This window comes from Candoia aspera, chromosome 5, assembly GCF_035149785.1.
Source record: "Candoia aspera isolate rCanAsp1 chromosome 5, rCanAsp1.hap2, whole genome shotgun sequence".
Taxonomy (NCBI): domain Eukaryota; kingdom Metazoa; phylum Chordata; class Lepidosauria; order Squamata; family Boidae; genus Candoia; species Candoia aspera.
In genome coordinates, this window is record NC_086157.1 from 30446475 (window position 1) to 30468987 (window position 22513).

The window sequence follows — 22513 nt, forward strand, 5'->3', positions numbered from 1 at the left end:
AGGTTTAAGAATCCATTCAAAAAACTTTTTAAATATTCTTAACGTAATAGTTTCCCCTACTTTTTTAAAAAAAAAATATTGAAGTCATGGTTTCTTAGAACTTTAAAAGGAACATGCACATTCTAAGCAAGACAGTCAAATTCAGAGACTTCCCTTTTTTTCTTCTTTAAATGTATGTGCTAAATATACTTCATAGATAAAATCCAACCAAAATAGGGGTTTAAAAGATTTGGTGCTTTTTTAACAATATTTTTCTCTTTTCCTTTTCTTCCCATCACCTTTTGCTTTTATTTCCATGTGTTTTGGTTGTGGCTTATCCTGTATGTCCTCCTTCTCACCCCACTCTGCCTGTCTCCATCCTCCCGTCCATCCCACCCGTCCATCCTTAGCATGGCAAGGCACTGACCTGATGCATAATCACGTCTTGGCTGATGATGACCAATCCAGTCTAGATTCCTTGGGTCGTCGCAGTAGCCTTTCTCGTTTGGAGCCTTCCGACCTCTCTGAAGACTCTGACTATGACAGTATATGGACAGCTCATAGTTACAGAATGGGCTCTACATCTCGTAAGAGCTGCTGCTCATATATCTCTCACCAGAACTAATGCGCTTCTGAGCTTTTCTTAACAAATGCTTGTTGTATCACAGCTTGCTTTTCTTAGACGTTTTCTTGCAGTTCTTTGTCTCTTTTAACGTGATATTTTAACAACCTTTTGAAGAAACTTCCAATACTCCAGTCACACCTTATACATTTTATGGAATCTTTTTATATTAAGATTCAAGCATTGATATGTAGCTTTGAATGGTTTACTCTTTTTAAGATTTCGGTAGAGTTACAGCACTCTTCTTCCCCCCTCCCACCGATTCTTACAGTATAAACCTGTATCTTGAAACAGTACTTGAGCCATTCACATGGAAATTATTAAGCCTTACAGTGTTTAGGTTCATACATGTTTTAAACAAAATAAATAACTTAGGGTAAACTAAACACAGCTGGGCTGGGGGGGAGAACCAGAGAAACCAAAATTGCCGGAAACGAGAACATCAGACTTTGATGTGTATGGTAAATGTCTAAGTTAATTTTTAAAACAACAAGCAGATTTAGTGTATTACTAATTGTTACTGCATTATTCTACCTACATTTCTTAAACTTTTGGAAGAATCACATATATATGCCTCAAAAACTGAGCAAGTGAATTAAGCATGGAAAAGTTCAGGATTGGAAAACACTGTCCTGAGAGTTATTGGAGCAAGTTGAGTTTTGCTATGATTTTTGTTAGAGTATATAAAAATCACACAATTCAATAAATTGTTCAGTCAGCTCCGCACAAAACAATGCACTAAAACATTTGCAAGTTTCTGTGAGCTGCAATATTACTGTGACCTGGTATGTTAAATATAGATTTTAGGACATATGTGTATGTATAATAATAAATCATAGGTCACTTATTGTAATACAGGAGATAGGCTAATTTCTGTCTAAAGATAAGTAATAAATGTCCTTGGGGGGAAAAAAACCTCAAGTGTCCAGATTTTGGAAGTGCCAAAATCATTATGTCCCTACTGGCTTTTTAAGCCCATCCTATTAAAATTGAACAGTAGGGGTGTATTTTCACAGTTTGCTTTGTCTGTGAAATGTAAATATAACTGTATTGATTTATCTATAAGCACACTTTTAAAAGCCATCTAAATTTTCACCAGTAATACTCTTGCAAACTTTATGCAATGTTTTCTGTGTTCAGCTCATTAACAGAAGCTCTTAATATTTACGGGAGGTCTGCTGTATAAAATTATTGCAGGATCATTTTAGAAAAGAAAGCAGTCTAAAAATATTAAAAACGGTACTAAATATCCTCAAATCAACATTATTTCTCAAGAATACTGAATTTATCAAATCACTTTTCGGTTCAGTACTGTTACTGCTTAAACAAATTTAATCAAACATTTCAGTTGTTACTGTTTGGCATACCCTAGAGTACCAGTTCTTAGAACGCCACAGATCTTGAACCTGTATATATGCATACAGTTTATACTGCTCAGAGACTGGATAGTATATCAGTTAATAGAAGCAGATATTGGAGCTGATACACTGAGAAAGTAGATGTAAAATTACTTGAATTTAATTCTACGTAAACCATTTCATAAATACGTGTTTTTAAATGAAAAGCCTAAGGTAACTTGCTAGCTATGAAATAATTGATGGGTTAGTGAATTGGGAGCCCAATCACAGAAAGTCATTTTGAGCTGCATTGCTAAGAATGAGGTGGTCTGGAAGGTGGAATACTGCTTGCTCTAACCACCGCAGCTTCCAAAATGGCTTAATAAAATGGAGAGCTGTACCGCTGCACAGCCCAAAGGAAGCTAAGAGCTACTGTGACCCACAGAGATGAATCAACAACAGCAGCCCTTAAGGGTGTTGGCTTCTATTTTACCTTTCCCTGCAACTAAGGTGGCATGAAATTATTATGAATCTACCAATAGCATAAGGGATTAGGCTTCTGTTAGGAAATGAGATTCTTAATCCTTTCCATTGGGGCTGGTTTCTTTTTCAAATACAGTAGCTCTACATTACAAACACCTGAAAAAAAGCAATCTGAGTGTGAAAATGACTGGAGAAAGGAGTTAATGGCCTCCCTTGCTGTTTTTCTGCTCAGATGTACTTTTCCCTGCTGCTTTTCATACATATAAAAAGTTGGGAAATTACATGCATCTGCTGTATAAAATCTAGTTTCTACTGAGAAGACAGTGGACATGGGAATGTGTGTGTATTCCATGAGGGTGAACAGTGTTTTGTAAGCCTCCTTCACACTTTTATATTTTCAAAGTATTCATTTTTTTATTAAAAAAAAAACAGTATGAATAATGCTGAACTATAGGTCAGTGTTGCCATTAATCAAAAGTGTTTGGGTTTTAAAAGTATTTTTTTTTTACGGTGGGTAAAGTCTTTTTAATATAGTCTATTGCTTTTATGATGTATTACAAATTTGAAATACTGTGGCTGCTCTAAAACTTTTTATTCTTTTTCAGAATGTTTATTCCAAATGTTCAAATTCTGATAATTTCCCACTATTAATTTGTACTTGAATTGTGAACCGTCATCATAATGATGGGATCTTTACAATGGTTTTCTTCAGTGTATCTGTACTGTTAAAATTCCCTATTGGTGTTTTTGCTGTTGGAGACTGCTAGCTGTTTTGATGGATTTGAAGTTCTAATGCAACAGCATTAAAAAAAAACTTTCCAGTGTTAAAATCGTTGTATTCAGCCAGAATTTTTAGTGATTATTTCTGTGGAACTTGAATGATAATACTGGATTCTTTATGTTATGAAATGTACCATTAATCTAATAATGAAAGCATTCAGAATTAGAATGTAGGTGTGAACCATTGTGGGTCCTTTTCACATGACTTAAATGGTATTACCATTCAATTAGTATTTACTATAATAATTTTAACCTATATTAATTTTGTGTTTTGTGTAATCTTGCCAAAACACAATATACTGTGTATATAGTGACATAAAAATATGTATATATAAAGAGAGGGAGAGACTTTGCATTTTATTTGTGAATGGGGAAAGTAAGTTACAGACTTTTGAAAGCAAATATAGATGTATATCTAAATGTGCACTGTATTGTACAGTTTGTATTTAATTGTGTGTGGCAGCTTATAACAGCTAAGTGTTTTGCTCTTTTTTTTAAGGTATCTGTTATGTACATTTTAATAAATTTTGTATTTGCTAGTTTATGCTTTTAATATTGAAGTTATTATACCAAAAAAAAAAGGGAGAGAAGGCAGACTGGTTTAAAATATTGTTTACTTAAAATAATCCTTTGTAGGTGATCAGAATGGAAGCCAAACAATAAAAAATTTCATTTAGGACCTGAGTATACCTGCCTTTTATGTTTTGAGGGATTATTTCATGTTGAATCATATTTTTGTTGGATTTTAGCTTTTTAGCTTTCTGAAAATCTGTTATTTACAAAATTAATATCTGATAATATTCAAACAGCCTTGTTGATTTCACTCAAATGCATTAGCAAAACAAGATAAATCTTCCCTGTTCCATCCCCTTATTCCATCCCCTGCAAAGGCATTTAATCTTTCATTCTAAATTAAGATTTTTTTTTAGCATTTTGTCCAAACTGTAAAACTAACTGTGGCTAATTCTAACCCTGGTTAGTGAAAACAAGCCTGCTTAATAAATTGATTTTATATTTGCTTCATTCTGTTAATAACCTAAGATGAATCACAGTTCATCTATGTTCAGATGAAATTGTGGAATCAGAAAAAGAGAAATGGCCATGTGGCCAGAAAAAAGCTAGGAGCTTTTTTGTTAGTCCAAACAAGTATATTGAACATCTCATGTGAAAGCCTTACACACATTTGGCATGGGTCAGTTCTTGAAGCGGGAGACACTTATATATGGTGTCCAGGGGATATTTTCTTACAGCTGCCTCAGTAGTATTAATGGGAGAAGCAGAATTGCATTCACAGTGCACTTCCAAATGAGTGAGGGAGGATTTGCATATATGGTAGTGTCATCCTGGCATCTGTAAGAGATTAGATTGGAGACACTTAAATAGGCTCTTAATATTTGTAAGATTAGCATGGTACCTGGATTTGTAAAATAATTATTGCCTATATTGTTGTTCTTAAACTTCTTATTTGTGTTAACTAAAGAACTTCCCAAGATTGAGACATGCAGACATTCAGATATCCTGCTGTGTTGGCGACCCATCTATACGAATCATGATTTGTTTTGTTTGTTTTTTATGTGATAATCATCAGTTAGGGATTTATGATTCGGGTCTTTTTCTGAAGTATTACTGTTCATTCCCAACATGAAAAGAATGTAACTTTCTCTGAGAATTTATTTTTTGAATTGTCAAAGTATTAGGAGCTGTTATTGTAGATTTATAATATTAGCAATGTATATTGTTAAGATGCTGCAATCATTTGTATATTTAATTATAATTAACCTTATCAAATGACAATGTTTATGAGTAAGCATGCATATGATCAGGCATTGAATTTTATTAACTTTTACCGAGTCTATGCTCATTTTTCATTCTTAGTAATAAAGAATATTGGTAATCTTGTTTGGCTTAAAATGGTCTCCAGTATATCTGTTTAGCTAACATAGATATTTATAGTATTTTCACAAGACATTGTTTATAATTAAAAACTGAAGATGGTTAATTGGAAGTGTAGATGCAACAACTAGGTAGAATAAAATGAAGATTGTGCAATTTAAAATACTAATAAACAAATTACTCAGATGTAGATGCAGATCTCAAAGTTTAATTGCTACAGTTACTTTTTGTAGTAACTGTCTGCAGGAGGAGACAGAAAAGGCTGTGATAAGTGAAAGTCAGGTTTGACCAGACTGCCAGCAAACACAGGGAATTAATTACTCCATCCAGGGTTTTTTTAACTGGATTTTCAAGTTGATAGGTAGATTGTTAATTCAGACCTTATGAGAATAGGATGGTGCACATGGCTAAATAAATGCATGAGGTCTCAGCATGTTTAGATTGGGAACTCCCAGAATAATTTTATTTTTTTGTTTATTTATTATCCCACCTTTATTATTTTTATAAATAACTCGAGGTGGGGAACATACCTATTACTCCTTCCTCCTCCTATTTTCCCCACAACAACAACCCTGTGAGGTGAGTTGGGCTGAGAGAGAGACTGGCCCAAGGTCACCCAGCCGGTTTTTCATGGCTAACGCGGGACTAGAATTCATAGTCTCCTAGTTTCTAGCCTGTTGCCTTAATTACATACAATAATGAAAACAATGATAAATTCTCCTGCTTTTCAGTTGACACTGTATAACAATAATTCCCTTTGTAACTACATGAAGTAGCCGATACAACTTATTTGTTTGTTTACTTATTTGATTAGAGGTATATTTCACCTTTTATTCAGGAGTTCAGGGCACAGCATACATAGTATTTCTTCTATTTTTCTCCACAACAATCACTCCATGACATAGTTTAGGCTGAGAGACAGAGACTGGTCAGAGTCACACTGTGATTTTGGTCAGAAATCATTGCCAGATCATCCTGGTGATTTCACCAAGGACCTCCTGCATGAAAAAAATGTGTTCCTTTCAGTTTCTTTATCTTATCTATTTATTTATTTAGTTACTGAATTGATTTATCCTCAAAGACGAAAAAAGCAGCAAGCCAGCTGCTTTATCTACAGATGTGCACCTTTTGTTCTTGCTATCTTTATTTTGGGTTAGACATTGTATGGGATGTGTGATAATCTGTATTGTGTAATTAACTTTGCATGGTAATGATACATTTAAATTACAGTGATTTTGATTATTCCCTTCCACTGGAAACTATGTCCTCAACTCTTGGTTGATTTCATTTAAACTGTCAAGGGAATGTAGCTGCAGAGATTATTTTAGGGACTTTTTCTTACTTGTAGTTAATCATTCCAAAAATGTCCTTCCTCTCTTTTTTCTGACATGGTGTTATGACATAGCCTTCATCTGATCCCTAGCCCACACTTGAGGTAGCTTTAAGTGGTCATTAGCTATTCATGTAATGAAAAGAGAGGGAGAGAAAAGTAATGTTTTCTTTCTTATCCTGACATATTTTTAGTTGTAGATACAAACTGACACACTTCACTAACCATTCTGTCAGACTACTCTCAGGGGGTTGAATCAGCCCAGCATTTATTGACCATTGTAGTTTGCTATGGACATGCCCCTTCCCATGAAGTCTGTGGGCTGTGGGAGAGACCAAAATTTTTAAACTGACCTAAATTCATGCAGAAAAGTAGCTCAATTAACAAGTGACAGGTGCTGGGGGAGGGGTTGTACTGTGAAGCCAGAGACTCCCTCCATACCACACAACCACACCACGTACCTGTTAGCTGTTAGTAGTCCAACTAACAGGTGACAGATATGGGGGAGGACTCATGGGGTGGGAGGGCTTTCTCTTGCTTCACCCCACAACGGCCCCCCAGTGTCTGTCACCTCTTGGGATGCTTTTGGATCCTCATGCAAAATAATTGTGCAAAACGTGAAGAGGATTTGACAGTGAGTATCCTCCCCTGACCCATCCCACGTTAAGGAAACTAATTGGTAGATATTTTCTCTCCAGCTGATAGTTGGGAAGGGAATAAAACAGCTGGGGAAATCCACCAGTCCCTTTGCTGTGTTTCACTTTTTACTGGTTTTACATGAGATGTTGAAAACTGTTCAGGAGTCCTTACAGAGTAAACTATATAAATATTGTAAGTAAGTAAGTAAATAAATAAATGTGACAGGACAGAATCAGCAATGGGGCAGCAGTTTTTAAACTGACAGTTCTCTGCCAGGTCAGGGATGGATAAATAGTACTTTCAGTGAGCCATAAACAACACTAGGATAACTGAGATAATTTTTTACTAATTGTTCAGAGCATTGTGGTGATGAAAGGCCCACCTTGAAACACCTTCTGATTTTAATAGCTTAGATTGGGTTCTGGGATTCCATCATTTTAAAAATAAAATTCAACAAACACATTTTAAGAAGTGGAATAAATTAAATAAAATGGCAAATATATATTCAATTCATTTGCGTGTTTATACCAAATACAAATATTTATACAAATTTTGGCAGAACGTTCTGAACTGTTAAAAGTGCTTTGGAGAAACCTAACAACAAGAATGGGAAGAAATTAATGAGTTTTACACAACAACGAACAATCTTGAAACAAAAATTATAAAATGCTTTCAGGTTCTTTATTGCAAACATATGAATTAGAGTGTTAGCTTATGTTGAACAAAAACGTTTTCCCAAGTTCTGCTAAATTTTCTTAGAATTTGACCGAGTCTTTTCAGAATTCTTTTTTGAAGTAACTATGACTAGGATCAATTGTATGGATGCATGTATTTATGTATGTCAAAAATATGGATCAAATTTGTATGGACTTTGGTAGCTGGTGAAGCAGGCACAACATCCTTTTAACTGGCATCTTATACCATAGCTTCTGAATTGCTCTTTGTTCAAATAAAATAAATAGCAAAAAAAACTATCATAACCTATATTAGGGGCTTACTCATATACCAATGACCCATTCCTTTATAGATTTAATTTTATAATATCTAAGTGAAGCCATGATGGTACCTGCCATATTGATTCTCTCAGAGGTATGCAGTAAGTATTTCATCTCCCTTTTGTTGGTGCTCAGTAGAAAATTATACATACACACAGAAGCCTGCTTCTAAGGGCAGTCTTAAACCCATAGAGTGGTATTATCTTAGTTTAAGTGAATTTGCGCTACTAAAATAATTTTCTGCAGAGATTGAAAATTGTTCCATTTCCCGCTTCCTTTTTTATCATTGTTCTCATGATTTAATTGGAACTTGCTGATGATGTAAGATTTGGACTTTAAATCTTTTATGAACTTTAATTTTGATATATTTTAGAATGGATGTCTTCAAATGGATTCTGACTCTGCATATATGATAATTTATCTGATATGCCAAGTTGAAACCAGCTTTATGGACTACTAATCACATTTTAATAATACTCCTTTTTTAATGTATGATTGTTTCTGAAAGTTTCCTTTGTTTATAGGACGGTAGTACTTTAATGATACTAGACTGCTAGTTTGAATGTGAATAAAATTAATATGGTTGCTCTGTTTGTGTCCTGTGTTCTGTATTTCCTTAACTTAGGCTATTATTTTTATTGCAGACAAATACTGTCATTAGTTGTGGGGCAGCTGTGGATAGCCGCTGCAAAATCCTGATAAATGTTGCAGCTTCTTTTAGGAGTTCTGACAGGTGCTAGTTGAACAGCCCCTCATGCTCTGAAGGATCTTCTTCTGCTTGAATCAGAAGTGCTGCATATCCCTATTATAGATTGGATAACTCTTTCTATATAAGTAATTTTTCAAGGAATAAGTTGCAATAAAGAAAGTAATCAGTACTTCATCTCTGTTAAATAATTTTTTTAAAACGATTTGTAAAAAAGTCATTGTCACATTCAAGAGATCTGGAAACAGTTTCTGCCCATTGATGAAGTGGAACCAATGAAAGAAGGTGACCATTTTTTAGAAACTCCACTAGATGACACACTGAGCCCTGTGGTCTCATCCTCTCCCCCAGTCCTCCAAAGAGATGTATCTGGGTTCTGGACTATATTGTGTTCATGAAGACGAACCACGCCTACATTATCTGATTTACAGATTTCAAACATGCATATATACTGTAATAGGCTGGTCCAAAGACACTGCTGAATAGCACAAAGCAATTGTACATGCAGTCTTGTTTAGTACAAAATGTAGATCCAAAGCTTTTTAAAACAACATGGTTAATGTTTGGAGGTTCAGCTCTAGTCTTATCTCCTACACAAGCAAAACTCAAAAAGAAATGTGTAGAATAGGAAAAAGTGTTAAATTCAGCAAAATATGGAGGGGAAAAGCCTGTATGTTTTCATTTCTGCTTTTTGGTATAGATTTTGGATTGCTTAGAAGCACATTGGTTTAAGCAGAATACATACAGCTTGTCTATCATCAGCTCCTGCATCTTGCCACATCTCATATCTTAGCATTTTCCTCATAGAGATACGAATCTACATCAAGAACGTCAAGGACATTTTCCAGCATCAGGTTTTAATATATATATCTAACTTTAAAGAGTTGTCAGGATCTGTTGGAAATAGAAGTGAACTGTTCTTTGAAAACTCCAAAGTATCTACTTCTGAACAGCAATGATTAGATTCATGCTGTTACCAAAAATATGGAAGAATGATTTGGTGGGGTATTACTTCCTTAATGTATTAGTTATCCTGCACCAGTATGGTTGCATTATTCAGTTAAACCTTCTTTTTCTACCAGAATGAAGCTAGCAGACCTAAATCATGACGGTTGACAGAAACAGTAGGGCAGACATTGGAAATAAATGGCATGGGGAAGCAGAAATCTACAGAGGAAAAGGATTGAATGCTCCACTCAAATCTAGACATTATTCCTTACTCTTGGAGTTCATCAAGTCATCACCGATGTTAGGCAGAATGCACCAATTATAAGACAGTCATTGCGTTTTATCAAATGTGTTTGCTCTTTTTTTAAATCTCAGTTATCCTTAAGGAATATTTTTCCAAACTCTGATTACTTGGTGATGCAAGTGTTTGTGCTTATAAAACTCATCTAAGGCAGCATACTTTAATTGGCATGCTTACCCAGAACACATTTCCAAACTGCTGGCATGCCATAATTAAGCTAAAGAGTTAATCTTTAAGGAAGTAAGTTGGGACCCTTTGAGGAGCCACAAGAAACTAAGAGGAGTCCACAGTTTTTTGTTTTAATCTGGTTAGGTTTGTGAAGGCAAAGTGGGAGCACTGTCAAAACTTATGGGGTTTGCTCTCTGCAAGTCTGAAGTGGGCAGTTGTACTACAAAGAGTGAGAACCCATATGCTATATACATTAAAATGTAATAATTAAAAATAAGTTGCATATTTCTTGCTCAATCCGAACTCCAATGAAATCTTGTTTTATATATGAGGAATGTTCACATTAGTCTGTACATTATTTTATGGCAGTGATGGTGAACCTGTGACGTGTGACAAAGGTGACATGCCACAACATTTTGGGTGACACGCCAGAATTCACCAACACCTGACAACTATTTTCCCTGTTTGAGCTACCAGATAAATTGAACAAACAAAAGGCATTTAACTCACCCCACCCACCTAAATACTGGCCATTTATTTTGCAGGGCTTGGAGCAAAAACTCTTTTACTGGACAATAAGTTAGACTTCCTGAAACATTAGCCCATGTGTTGTTATATTGCTGTCATTATAAAGACACCTGGCTGCAAGTAATAATGCCCCATCTAGTCAGATTTCCAGGTCAGCTAGATCCATTTACAGTTGTAATTATCCAATTATTGCAACTTTATTTCTCATAACATGGCTAAGTTTTGTTTTACTAGTTGTAAAATAAGCCATACTTTGACCACTCCAGAATTATTATTATTGGGTTTTACTGTGTTTTTTTATTCGCTGTCTCACAATTCATTTCTTCTGTTTTTTGAGCTGGTCAATTACTGTAATAAAGTGCTACTACCTACAGACTTCTTGCAGCTTATTTTTCTGTCTTTTGTCTTTATCTCTGCGATAAAGTTTAAACTAAAGGTAACATTAAGTGGGATATTTTTAAACATGCAAGTAGAGGGTGTGTGATGATGATGATTATAGTAGGTAGGAACAGGGAGTTTGATCTTTGCTTTCCTATGCTATATTCCAGAAGGAAATTGCCACTTTGCAAATTGCATGTGTATTGGAGTTCAGTCCCATATTGATGTGTCTTCCCTTTACTGTGATCAGGAAATTTAATGGCTTTTCTGAGCTACAGGATTTGCTAAATGCTCCATCTCTTGGCATTTAGTGTTAAAGTCGTACACACAAAATTGTAGCTTTAGTATTAACATATTACTAGCATTCTACTGTTTTTTTTGGCAAAACATTCCTGGATGAAATTTGCTTCTCTGTTAATGGAATCAAAAGCTTGTATGTGTTATGTAAATGTTTAAACAAGTTTTAAACATGTTTCTATACATTGTGTAATATGTGTTTGCAGCAGAAATGGCATTTTCACATGGTTTCTCACTCTGACTTCCAAGGAAGACTGGATTAAGCTACAATGAATTAAGAGGCTTGCATTAACAGAAGGCCATCAAAACTCTTACAGAACTTGATCTTACTTACCTTTAGATGCCTTTTCTTATTAATTTCAATGGGAATAAATTAGCATTTATTTAAAAGTTAATTGGATTGTTGTACCACCTTGTAAGACAATAGATCTCCACCTCAAGGCTTAATTGAATGAACACTCTGTGACACTCTATTCACAGTCACTCTATCACTATCAACTATGTTAATAGTTGTTCCTGGGAATTAATCTCCTGTTTTAAAATTATTGGTGTTTTTCAAGAACAGTTTTATATACTCTTTTACTAGCTGGATAGTTGATAAGTTGGTACTCTATCCAGTGATAAAGAGAATTTTACTGCACGTCAGGTACATATATAACTAATTTTATAGGCGTTGTGATAGCAATATTTTCATGCAGTGGAATAGCACCTCTGAATATGCTGCTTTTTTGTTCTTAGTTCTGAGAATGTTATCAACAAAGTGTTTGTCTTTTACCATAGAATATACAGTGGGAAGAGAAGAAGCAAATGGTTATGCTGGCTGGGGAATATAAGCATTAATATTTAGCATATGGGGGGCATGAAGTTGTGAAATACTGCTTTAAAGTACAGTGACCATATGTCCTTTATTATAAAGGACAGTCTTTTATTCACAAAGCTGTTCTTTAGATTTGTTTATTTTTCAAAAACTCACTTTGTCCTTTATTTTGGTCATTTAACTTTTAACATACAAATGGTATACTTGATGCATAGTCTTTCACATTCATGTTAAAAATATGGAAATTGAATTGTCTTTTTAAAATGAATTTACATATACTGTTTGATTTTAGATTTTTTATTAGAATATGCTTTTTTTTGTAATTTTTTTCTTGGATTTGCTCTTGAATTTTCCTTTCTAAAGCAAAGATATAAACAATTTTTTTTATCCTTATGAACCTCTTTCAGATTTGCCTCCTTTTCAGGTTTGTCCTTTATTTTTTCCAAGAAAATATAGTCACTGTATTTTAAAGACATTTAAAGTTCAAGATATTTAGGCATTTAGAGTTAACTCTAGTAATTTGAATTGTGCTTGGTAGCAGAGTGGGGTAGCATTTGAATGCTGCTGCTTATATCTAACCTGGTTTAGAGGTACTATTAGCAACATCCTCAAATGTTTTCTGAAATAATAATCTTTGCTGAAGTCAATAATTTCTCAATCAACGGAAAGCTAAATGATCATTATTGCTTGTTACTTTACCAGCATTGTATCTAACAGCTGTACTAAGTTTAACTTGTCAGTTTTTGCCTAATTTAATTCTGGTTGAGAAACTTAAGTCATAGTTTGTTGACTATTCTTACTGAAGCCAATGATAATAAACCTGTAATAGTGATTGGTACATATCTATCATTTAAAAAACAAACAAGCAACTCAAAAATCAGCTGCTCCTATGAACATTTATTCTAATAATATGCCTAAAAATAATGCTTGTGTGTTTTGTCTTTTAATTCTGTTATCATTTTATACTAGACTCCCGTAAAGAATCTGCTCCCCAAGTACTGCTTCCAGAGGAAGAGAAAATTATAGTAGAAGAAACAAAAAGTAATGGTCAAACTGTGATAGAAGAAAAGTAAGATGATTTCTTTTTAACAACTGTTTTAAAAGGTCTGCATTCTTGTAAACAGGAAGTTTTTGTAAAATGTTATAGTAGAATTTATGCACTAGTTATATACATATCTCCTCCATAATATTGAAGTATGGAATGTACGGTCATGTGAAAAAGTAAGTACTCGTTGATTTTTTTTACTTTTTCATTATATTTCAACATATAGATATTTGATCTTCATTTCAACAATATTGATAGAAAAAGGGGATCTAATATAACAAATACCATGCACCATTTCCTTTTTGTAGTCTATTTGTTTAATTTAAATAAACATAAATTTCACATGTGGAAGAAGTAAGTACACCCCTACATTTATCTCCACCTCAAATACCTAAAATCAGGATCAGGTGCACCAGCTGAGGTGCAATGATATCGTTAGAGAGGATAGGGGACAAAGCTGTCGTATTGAAACCTCAAACATTTAGTTTGATTTGTTCTTTGTTGTTGAAGTGTGTGGTATCACCATGCCTAGATCAAAAGAACTCTCTGAGGCCTTCAGAAAGAAGGTTATAGATGCCTAGGAGTCTGGGAAGGGATTTAAAAAGATCACCAAGCAATTGACATCATTCATTCCACTGTCTGGAAGATCATCTATAAGTGGAGAAGATTTCAAACTACTTCCAACTTGTCTAGGCCACTCTGTCCCAGCAAATTCAGCCCAAGAGCAGAACACTAGATGCTGAAAGAAGTCTCTAAGAACCCCAAAATTTTGTCATATGACATACAGGTAGCTCCTGCCACTATTGATGTCAAAGTGCATGAGTCTACCATTTGAAAGAAGCTGCACAAATTAATTCTACATGGGAGGTGTGCCAGGAGGAAACTTTTGCTGTCCATAAAGGACATCAGGGCAAGACTAAAGTTTGTTCATGAGCACGTGGGCAAAGTTCAGAATTTTTAGAACAATGTACTCTGGACAAATGAGGCAAGATAGAATTATTTGGCCACAGTATCAGAAGACAAGTTTGGCAAAAACTAGAGACTTTTCTTTTAGGAGAACCTGATACCGATTGTAAAGCACAGTGGTGGAAATGTTATGGTTTGGGGCTGCTTTGCTGCATCAGGGCCTGGGTAGCTCACCATCACAGAATCCGCTATGAATTCTTTATTGTACCAGAGGGTGATAAGGTGAGACCACCTTGCAGGATATTGAAGCTCAACCCAAAGTGGATTTTGCAAGATGACAATGACAACAAACATTGCAGTAAATGTACCAAGGAATGGGTGAAAAAAGAGAAATGGAAAGTTCTGGAATGGCCAAGTCAAGGCCCAGATCTACAACCCATCAGGCTTCCATGGGGTGATTTGAAATGGGCTGTGCATGCAGGAAATCCTTCAAACATCACACAGCTGAAAAAATTTGGCATGTAGGAGTGGGAAAAAAATTCCAGTCAAGTCAGAGACTAGTAGACAGTTACATGCCTGCTTGAGGTGGTTTCTGCCAAAGGGGGTAATACCAGGTATTATTGCCAAGGATGTGCTTGCTTTTTCCACAGGAGGAAATGGTGTATTTGTTAATTTTTTGTTGAATAAATGATTGCAACGTCAATTTTTCATAGGTTATTTTTTGGTTAAATTACATCACCTTTATATACTATCTGAATGAAGATAAAATATTGATGTGTCCGTATATGTTAAAAAAAGAAAAATCTTTATATGGGGTGTACTTTTTCACATAACTGTATATATGTATGTGTGTGTGTATATATATATATGTGTGTGTGTGTGTGGAAATGAATATCCTATTAGAATTCATTACTTAATTGCCTGAAATGTGGATCATCAGTCCACTATAGCCCATTTAGACCAATTCTAGTAATCTTGGGTTCTCTAACTTTTCTTTTTGCATCTTTCTTCCTTTGTCCTTGTGCCAGCTGGGAATTGATCAATGTTGTGGTAAGGTGGCATTCTTGAGTACCCTGGCATTTCTGTTTTTTTTTTTGTATGTAGGATTGCAGGTGTTTAGTGTTGCTAATGGTATTGTTTTTATATGTATGAACAGTTAAAGAGCTGCTTTCTCTCAAAAAAGTTTGTAACAAATAGAATTGCTGGCAAACAGCATCTGATAGCAGATGCCTCAATCAAAGTTACTTTATGCTAATTAGTTTCATAATGTCTCTTTATTCCCCCTCCCATGTTCCCAAAAGTCCTAATTAAAGATATGCCAGAAAAAGCCAACATTTATTGCAAATAGGGTAGGTTCAATAGCTGCTTCTCTTATCTTTTTCATCCCACATTATATAGTTTTTGATGTAAAACCACGTGTTTTGATATGATTTTTACATAAGTTTATTTACACTTTGTGAAAGTATTTTATCTTAATTTTCTGTTTTAGAAGTCTTGTTGACACAGTATATGCATTAAAGGATGAAGTACAGGAATTAAGACAGGTTGGTAAAAGATACTGTAATATACTTTACAACTGAGGATAAGATGATAGAATGCAGCAGTTAAGTAAAAAACAGGGTAGATTTTTAGAATTGTGCTTCAGAATTGGCAGTAGGATCAATAAGTAGTATCAGTACTGTAATGAAATAGAAGTTAAGTAGCTTCATGCAGATGATCCAGTGTACCATAAGAGCAAATGTTTAGAGAAAGGGCAGCAGCAAATGAAAAATAATGCTTTTATAGGCTCTTTTAGATCTGCCTTGTATCAATATGATCCAATCACTTTGTTGCTACAGTTATCACTGTTACTAATGTAAGTTGGCATTACTACTACTACTTTCTTCCAAGTTCTCTCTGTCTTGTAGGTCAAGCTAATATTATAAGTCTCGGCAATTTAAGCTCTGTGTGTGTGTGTGCATGTGTGTGTGTATAGTTTATGAGTGGAAATATAAATAGGAAATGAATATTTAGTTATGAAATTTATATGGTCACCCAACTCGGACACTGTGATTCTGGATAACTTAAAGAGAACCAAAAATAAGCAAAAACAGATAAACAGTTCTTTTAAAATGAAAAGAAAACCTTGCAACTCACAATAATTAGGGGAGAGATCATTCCAGAGGGCAGGTGCCTCAGGGACAACTCCGAATTAACTTGGAAACCCTATTTGTCATGAGTAAGGATGGCGAGCAGGGGGCTCCCATCCAGACTGTCAAGCGCATGCGTAGCACTGATGAATTGTTCAGCCATTCAAAGAGACACAGATCGGGACTGCCTTAACCCTTGGGGGTTATATGTCTGGGTTTTCCCCACGCTTCTTCAGTTTGTTAGGATTCCTGTTAAGTACTAGCAATAAATATTAGAGACCAGTTCCTTGTCTCAGTGTGTTTCCTGGTTGTTAGGACACTATTAGGTCCATTACACCTCTGGGGCAGACCAAACAAATAGATCCTGCCTCCCTGCAGTGAGAAGTAACCAAAGAAAACTCCAGGGTCAACAGGGAATGATTCTTCCATCACAAGGGACTGATAACAGTGTCCCCAATTCCAGATGACATTGTTACTGTTGTGAGATGAAACCAGGTCTAACAGGAGGCCCCCTATGTGGGTTGGTTCCTCAGTAAACTGGATCAGGATCATGGTTGCTCTGGCAGCCATGAATTCCTGGGCTGCCTCCAAATCTGCACCTATGGAAGGCAGGGTGAAGTCTCCCAACATCTTAAGCCTAGTAAATTGCACTGCCAACCCAGATACAGCATTGAGCAGCACAAGCAGGGAAGCTGCTACTGGGGGAAATGGTGCAGGGGGGAGGCTGGTATAGTGTGAAGGTAAAAGGTGAAAGGTCCCTTGTGCAAGTATCAAGTCATGTCTGACCCTTTGGGGGGACGCTGCTTTCGCGATGTTTTCTTGGCAGACTATATCGGGGTGGTTTGCCATTGCCTTCCCCAGTCGTCACCTTCCCCAGCAAGCTGGGTACTCCGACCTCAGAAGGATGGAAGGCTGAGTCAAAACTGAGCCTGCTACCCGAGAATCCAGCTTCTTCTGGAATCAAACTCAGGTTGCAGGAAGAGTTTTGGTTGCAATATGGCTGCCTACCACTCTGTGCCACACAAGCCATGCCACTGGTATAGTAGCAGCAGCAATTCCAATTGATCTCTGGGGCCCAGCCTTTCACATCCATCTATCAAAATATTAGATCATCAATGAGATAGACATTATTGGAGACTGATCTGGCACTGAGCAACAACAGCTGAAACCTTGAGCGTCTTAAGGCTCAATGACTGGGTCTTGGGAGTGAGTATAGTGAGCCAGAACACGGTACCAGTACAAGACAGCAGGAAATGTTCTTTGGGGAGGAAGAAATATCTTCCCTTGATTGCACTTCAGTCAAAATTCAAAGGTGGCCATGCAGTCTGCATAGACGGCACTAACTCCAGTTTAAGCAAAGTTGACCGTTTGGAGCCCAGCAGAGGCTGAAGCACCTGCCCCACTATACTGCTACTGAGTTTAGCTATGGAGGATCATGGATCATTCTTCAAAACTTCTAATTTCAGCTAATAATTGCGTTTATCTCACAATCAAGTTCTGGATAATAACTTTGTAAATTAATGAAACCTTGAGCACCAGAGTTACTTTATTGCTCTGACTCCCTGTTTTCCTATAAATATATATTTCATCATGATCCATCTTATTTCTCAGTTTGCATCTATCAAACGTCGCCAGAGCCCCTTCTAATAACATAATAGCCCATTCTAAAGTAATCTTTTTCCTAAAAGTGATTTGTATCTGCAGTTACCACATTTTTAGAGGATTGTAGAAACTGAAAAATACATATTATTCTGAGCTCAGAGCAAAACAACCCCAGTTTTCTTTATTGATAAACTGAATCCCAAGCTACTATGCCAGAGAGCAAAAAATCTACAGTGACATACTCTGAATGTCTCCCCCTTGTAGAAGCCAACTTCTTCATGGAAAACAATGTTTTAGCCATTTAAAGCAAGATATCATAATGTGTTTATCTTTTTGTTTGCCAGGATAATAAAAAGATGAAGAAATCACTGGAAGAAGAGCAAAGAGCTCGCAAGGAGCTTGAAAAGCTTGTCCGGAAAGTTCTAAAGAGTATGAATGATCCTTCTTGGGATGAAACCAATTTATAACAAATTTATTATTGATTTTTTTCTTTCTATTGAAAGACCAGTTGTCAAATCAAACTGGGAAGCCTTCTGATATTTAGTCAGTGTTGCATATACAGCACTACAAAACAGGACTTAACTGGATTGAATGATGCTTCTTTCAGAATATAATAATATTCAGTCCATTTATGAAACTGTCTTTACTTAAGTGTAGGTAGCATGGACTCTGAACTTGACCTATCTACTCGTTTCCATTTAAATTGCCTCATTTTGCAGCAAGTGCAGCAGCTGGCTAAGAAGTCCATGTCCTTGTTGTAAATATTTGTAATTTTGAACGTGTATGTGATCAGTGTATCAGGACTGATATAGTATTTTATTGTCTTCCTGTAATGATTTCAGCTAAGCAGCAAACAGCAGTGGCTGATGATGCGCTCCTAAAATTTACCAAAAATTATATATTGTTAGATGAATTGTTTTGAATGTTTCATTATAAGGCATTAGTTACAAAACATTTTTGGTAATTCCCAACATATTTCTCAGTATTCAGTCTATTTTAATAATTTAATTAAATTTATTTATGTCTGTTTCAACCTGCAGACACCATTTTAACATGAATTTTAAAACTACCAACCTGTCAGTGCAGTAAACTGTCATTTGGCACCATTTCATATTAAAGGTAATATTTTAAGACTCAAGACTTACATGTTTCTTTTGGCATGTTAACATGCAGAATAGCCAGTTAAGACAAATGTGCTTGCTCTTATTTTTAGTGGCTAGTTCTTAGATAATTTGTATATTAGAGTTTTCAGTAGTTGTGCATATATTTAACAAACAACTGGCGATTGTTCTAATGAATCACTTGGTACTGTTGTCAAAAGAGAAGTTCAAGTCAATGATGTGTGAGTTTGTTTTGTGAAATAAATGTATTATTTATTTATTATTTTAGCATGATCATAAGTTTTAGATTAACATATGCCTGTAGTGCTTTAGAGTCAAATCTCAACTCTTTATTATTTTATAGTGGAAACATAATCTTTTTCTTTCTACAGCCTGAACAAAATAATAATCCTCTGACCTCCACTCTATATATAAGAACAGCAGCAAAAATGGCTTTTTGAAAAGAAACCACCTAATGAATTATGGTGCTATAATTTTATGTTGGTTGTTTGAAATGTACATTTGGGAAATTACATATGGATTCTTTTAAATTACATTTTGGTCATGTAATATGTTTTTCCATGTTCCAAACAAAGGTTGCACATAATTTTTCAAGGAATTTGGCTTTTGAAGACAATTAATGAAAACCTAGCTACAATACTTTAGTAATAGTTTTCTGCTGAATTTAGGCAGGTATATACAAAGAATAATACATTAAGGGAAATAGTATCTGTGCTGAAAGCAGCATTCCTATTTTCAATTTTCTTCCTGCTTATTGGATAGTATAAAGCTCTATGTTCTGCAGAGGTGTGATGGCCCTGGGGGGGAAAAAAGAATTTTCGGAATAAATCAGCTCATTTTTTTTAAAGCCACACTTAAGTATCAGATTTCACATTATTTGGAGAAAAACTCATTTCCCTTTCCTGCCAGTCTTTTTACATTTTTCTTTTTCTGTGTTCCACATCTTTAGATCAGAAAATACTGTTGTCTTCAGCTACTAATCTGGAATAGGGAAAACCTTCAACCTTCAGCTAATGACCAGGAATAGGGAAACCTTCATCGTATTTACGGGGAGAATTCAGCATGGCCATACCATTAGAAGGGCAGTTCTGTGTTTGTTATAATTTATAATTGTATAATTCCTGTATTCAGCAAAATAGTGAAGTATGTTCCTCCATTCATGAAGCAATAAGACTTGAGCTGTGTAATATTTCTCAGTGATGACAACCAGAAACGAGCAGTTATGCATCTACTGAAAATTGTCATGATTATTGTCAGGGCAGAGGACATATGTGGATGCTTATTTTATAGAATGGCTTTGTGCAACCTTAATTTTAGAAATAAAATTGAGGTAAATATTATAGTTGGGTGCGAACTGTACAGTTTGCTTCAAAGATAGGACTTGAGGCCATGGAAATAGATAGCCCAAGGCCCCAGCAATAACTTGCCCAATTAATGAGATCCTGTCATCTATCTGAACACAAGGTCACTGAGTTAAAGGGAGATCAGTTGATCACCAAATTCTCCTCATCAAACATGTTTTATACAAACTATCAAAAGTTTTAGTTTTTCTCCTTTCTGATGCTGCTGTAGTACACCATGTGCAGCACAAGAAATCGGAGTTTGAATAGCAGTTAGCTATGTTAGAGCTTTTTGCTCTCTCTTGGGTAAGTACAAAATCCGTCCCAAATTGCCCCAAGGCACCCTAGATTCAGCATCTCTACTAAATGGACATATAAGAGTTTAGTCCCATTTCTAAATCCATAACTTAGACTTTTTCTGGTCCTGTATTAATAATTTGTTTATAGCCCCATAAATTATATGCAGTATGATATAAGGTAACAAGGAAAAGGATTGGTCTTAGATGCCGAGAAATCTAAGCTTCAGTGGATTTCCCAATTTTGATGATGATGCAAGACAAAAGGAATAATGTAGAGCAAAAATTATCTATAACATAACAATTGAGTTACAGTATGTATATAAAATCTTGAGGTGAAAAATGTGTTCTTTATCTGTATTAAATATTAATGTCCAAAATGACGTCTATAGAGACCAAACTAATCTGTTTGGGGGGGATTTTCCTCCTAAAGTTTTTAAAGATTTGTAATAAGCAAAACAATGTCTCTTGAAGCTTTTTATAACATTGATGAGATACTGTTAAATGAAGCAGCTATGCACTGTTATACAAATACTGTTAATCATTTTGATAGATGCAATGTGTACATTTTATGAGGGATTATTGAATCTCACTTATTTGAAACCAGGTTGGTATTTGTACCTGCTCTTTTTATAAAATAGGCTTAAAAGTTACAGAAAAGTCTGAACCGTTAAATTTCCAATTCTATAAAATGGTCTATATTTCTGTTTCTTATACTAGACTGTTACCCTCAAGCTTAAAATATAAATGATCAAGGGATTCAAAACTCAACTGATACCCTTTCTTCCAGAAATTAAGACATTAATAAATGCTATACCAAATCTATATTTAAGACTTTCAGTAGAAAGTTGAAAACAACTTTTACATCCTGACCTAACTCGTTTTCCCATTTCTTGGACTTTCCTGTTTCACCCTTTGACAAAGCCTTTCTTTTTCACTGATACTGTGTAGTCTAAACTGAACAAGAAAGAAAATAGAAATCTTACCTTCCAACAGTCTAAATTGTTTACCTGGAGAAAAAGTCATGAAGTTCTTGGATCCATATAAAGCACAGTCTAAATCTTAACAGATTGCATATGACCAGTGCTCAGCTACCACAATGAAATTTCCTTCAAGGTTCTTCTTCTTGGTCCCACTGGAGCACAAAATGTTTCAAGCTCACAACAGCCGTTCCAGCCATACCCAAATTGTTCTGTTGCTATTTTGACAACATCAGGAGCATTTTGAATGATGTCCTTAATACCTGAGCAAAGAAATAGTCTGAAGGACAACCAGTTTCAGTCAAAACATGTGAAGGTTGAGGTGGGCAAGATGGGAACCAATGGTCCCCAAGCCAGAGGTGGTTATTTAAATGTAAAACAACTGTTTGATTTCAAGATCAAGCACGGTGCTAAGTATCTGTAAATCTGGAAAAGTAGAAGGAAGAAGCCTCATGTTTAAACTGAGAGTATAAAAGTCTTTTACATCTTTGCGCTAGCAGTGGGCAATCAAGTATGGCGTATGACTTCATTCTTGTCTGCAGTTATGATTCTGTTCTAGCCAAGCCACATCTAAGAGTTTTGCCAAGTCCAACCTGGGAGCTGAGCTAAGTTATCAAGCTTTGGGGGACTGGTGATTAATGCCAAGCCCAGTAAATCTTTCAAAATGTGCCTACTAAGCCCCTATCATTGGGAAGCTGGACAAAACAAGGACAGTTACGACCAGTCTTTCCTACGGAGTGTTTAATCTGTTTTAGAGGGGAATTATGTGTTCCCTGGAAGAACACCTGTTTGGGGATGTTTCTAGTTCTATCATCTTGAAGCATACCTCAGGAATTAGGACAACCTTTTATTAAATCAGAGTTATATATCCTGGATACAGATAGCCTGATGTC

General features: G+C 35.5%; 1 protein-coding gene across 5 annotated transcripts in view; it reads left to right on the top strand.

Moving 5' to 3' along the window:
• Positions 1-19016, top strand: part of ARHGEF7 (Rho guanine nucleotide exchange factor 7) — a 94914-nt gene extending 75898 nt beyond the window's left edge. For 3 of the 5 annotated variants that reach the window (XM_063304847.1, XM_063304848.1, XM_063304851.1), the window contains 3 exons: positions 13171-13270; positions 15642-15696; positions 18228-19016. In XM_063304847.1, coding sequence (XP_063160917.1) covers positions 13171-13270; positions 15642-15696; positions 18228-18350 — 278 coding nt within the window. In that variant the 3' untranslated portion in view covers positions 18351-19016. Of the gene's footprint in view, positions 1-389; positions 567-13170; positions 13271-15641; positions 15697-18227 lie in introns of those variants that run through there. The other 2 variants (XM_063304852.1, XM_063304849.1) reach the window with 2 other exon arrangements.
• Positions 19017-22513: the final 3497 nt, after the last annotated feature.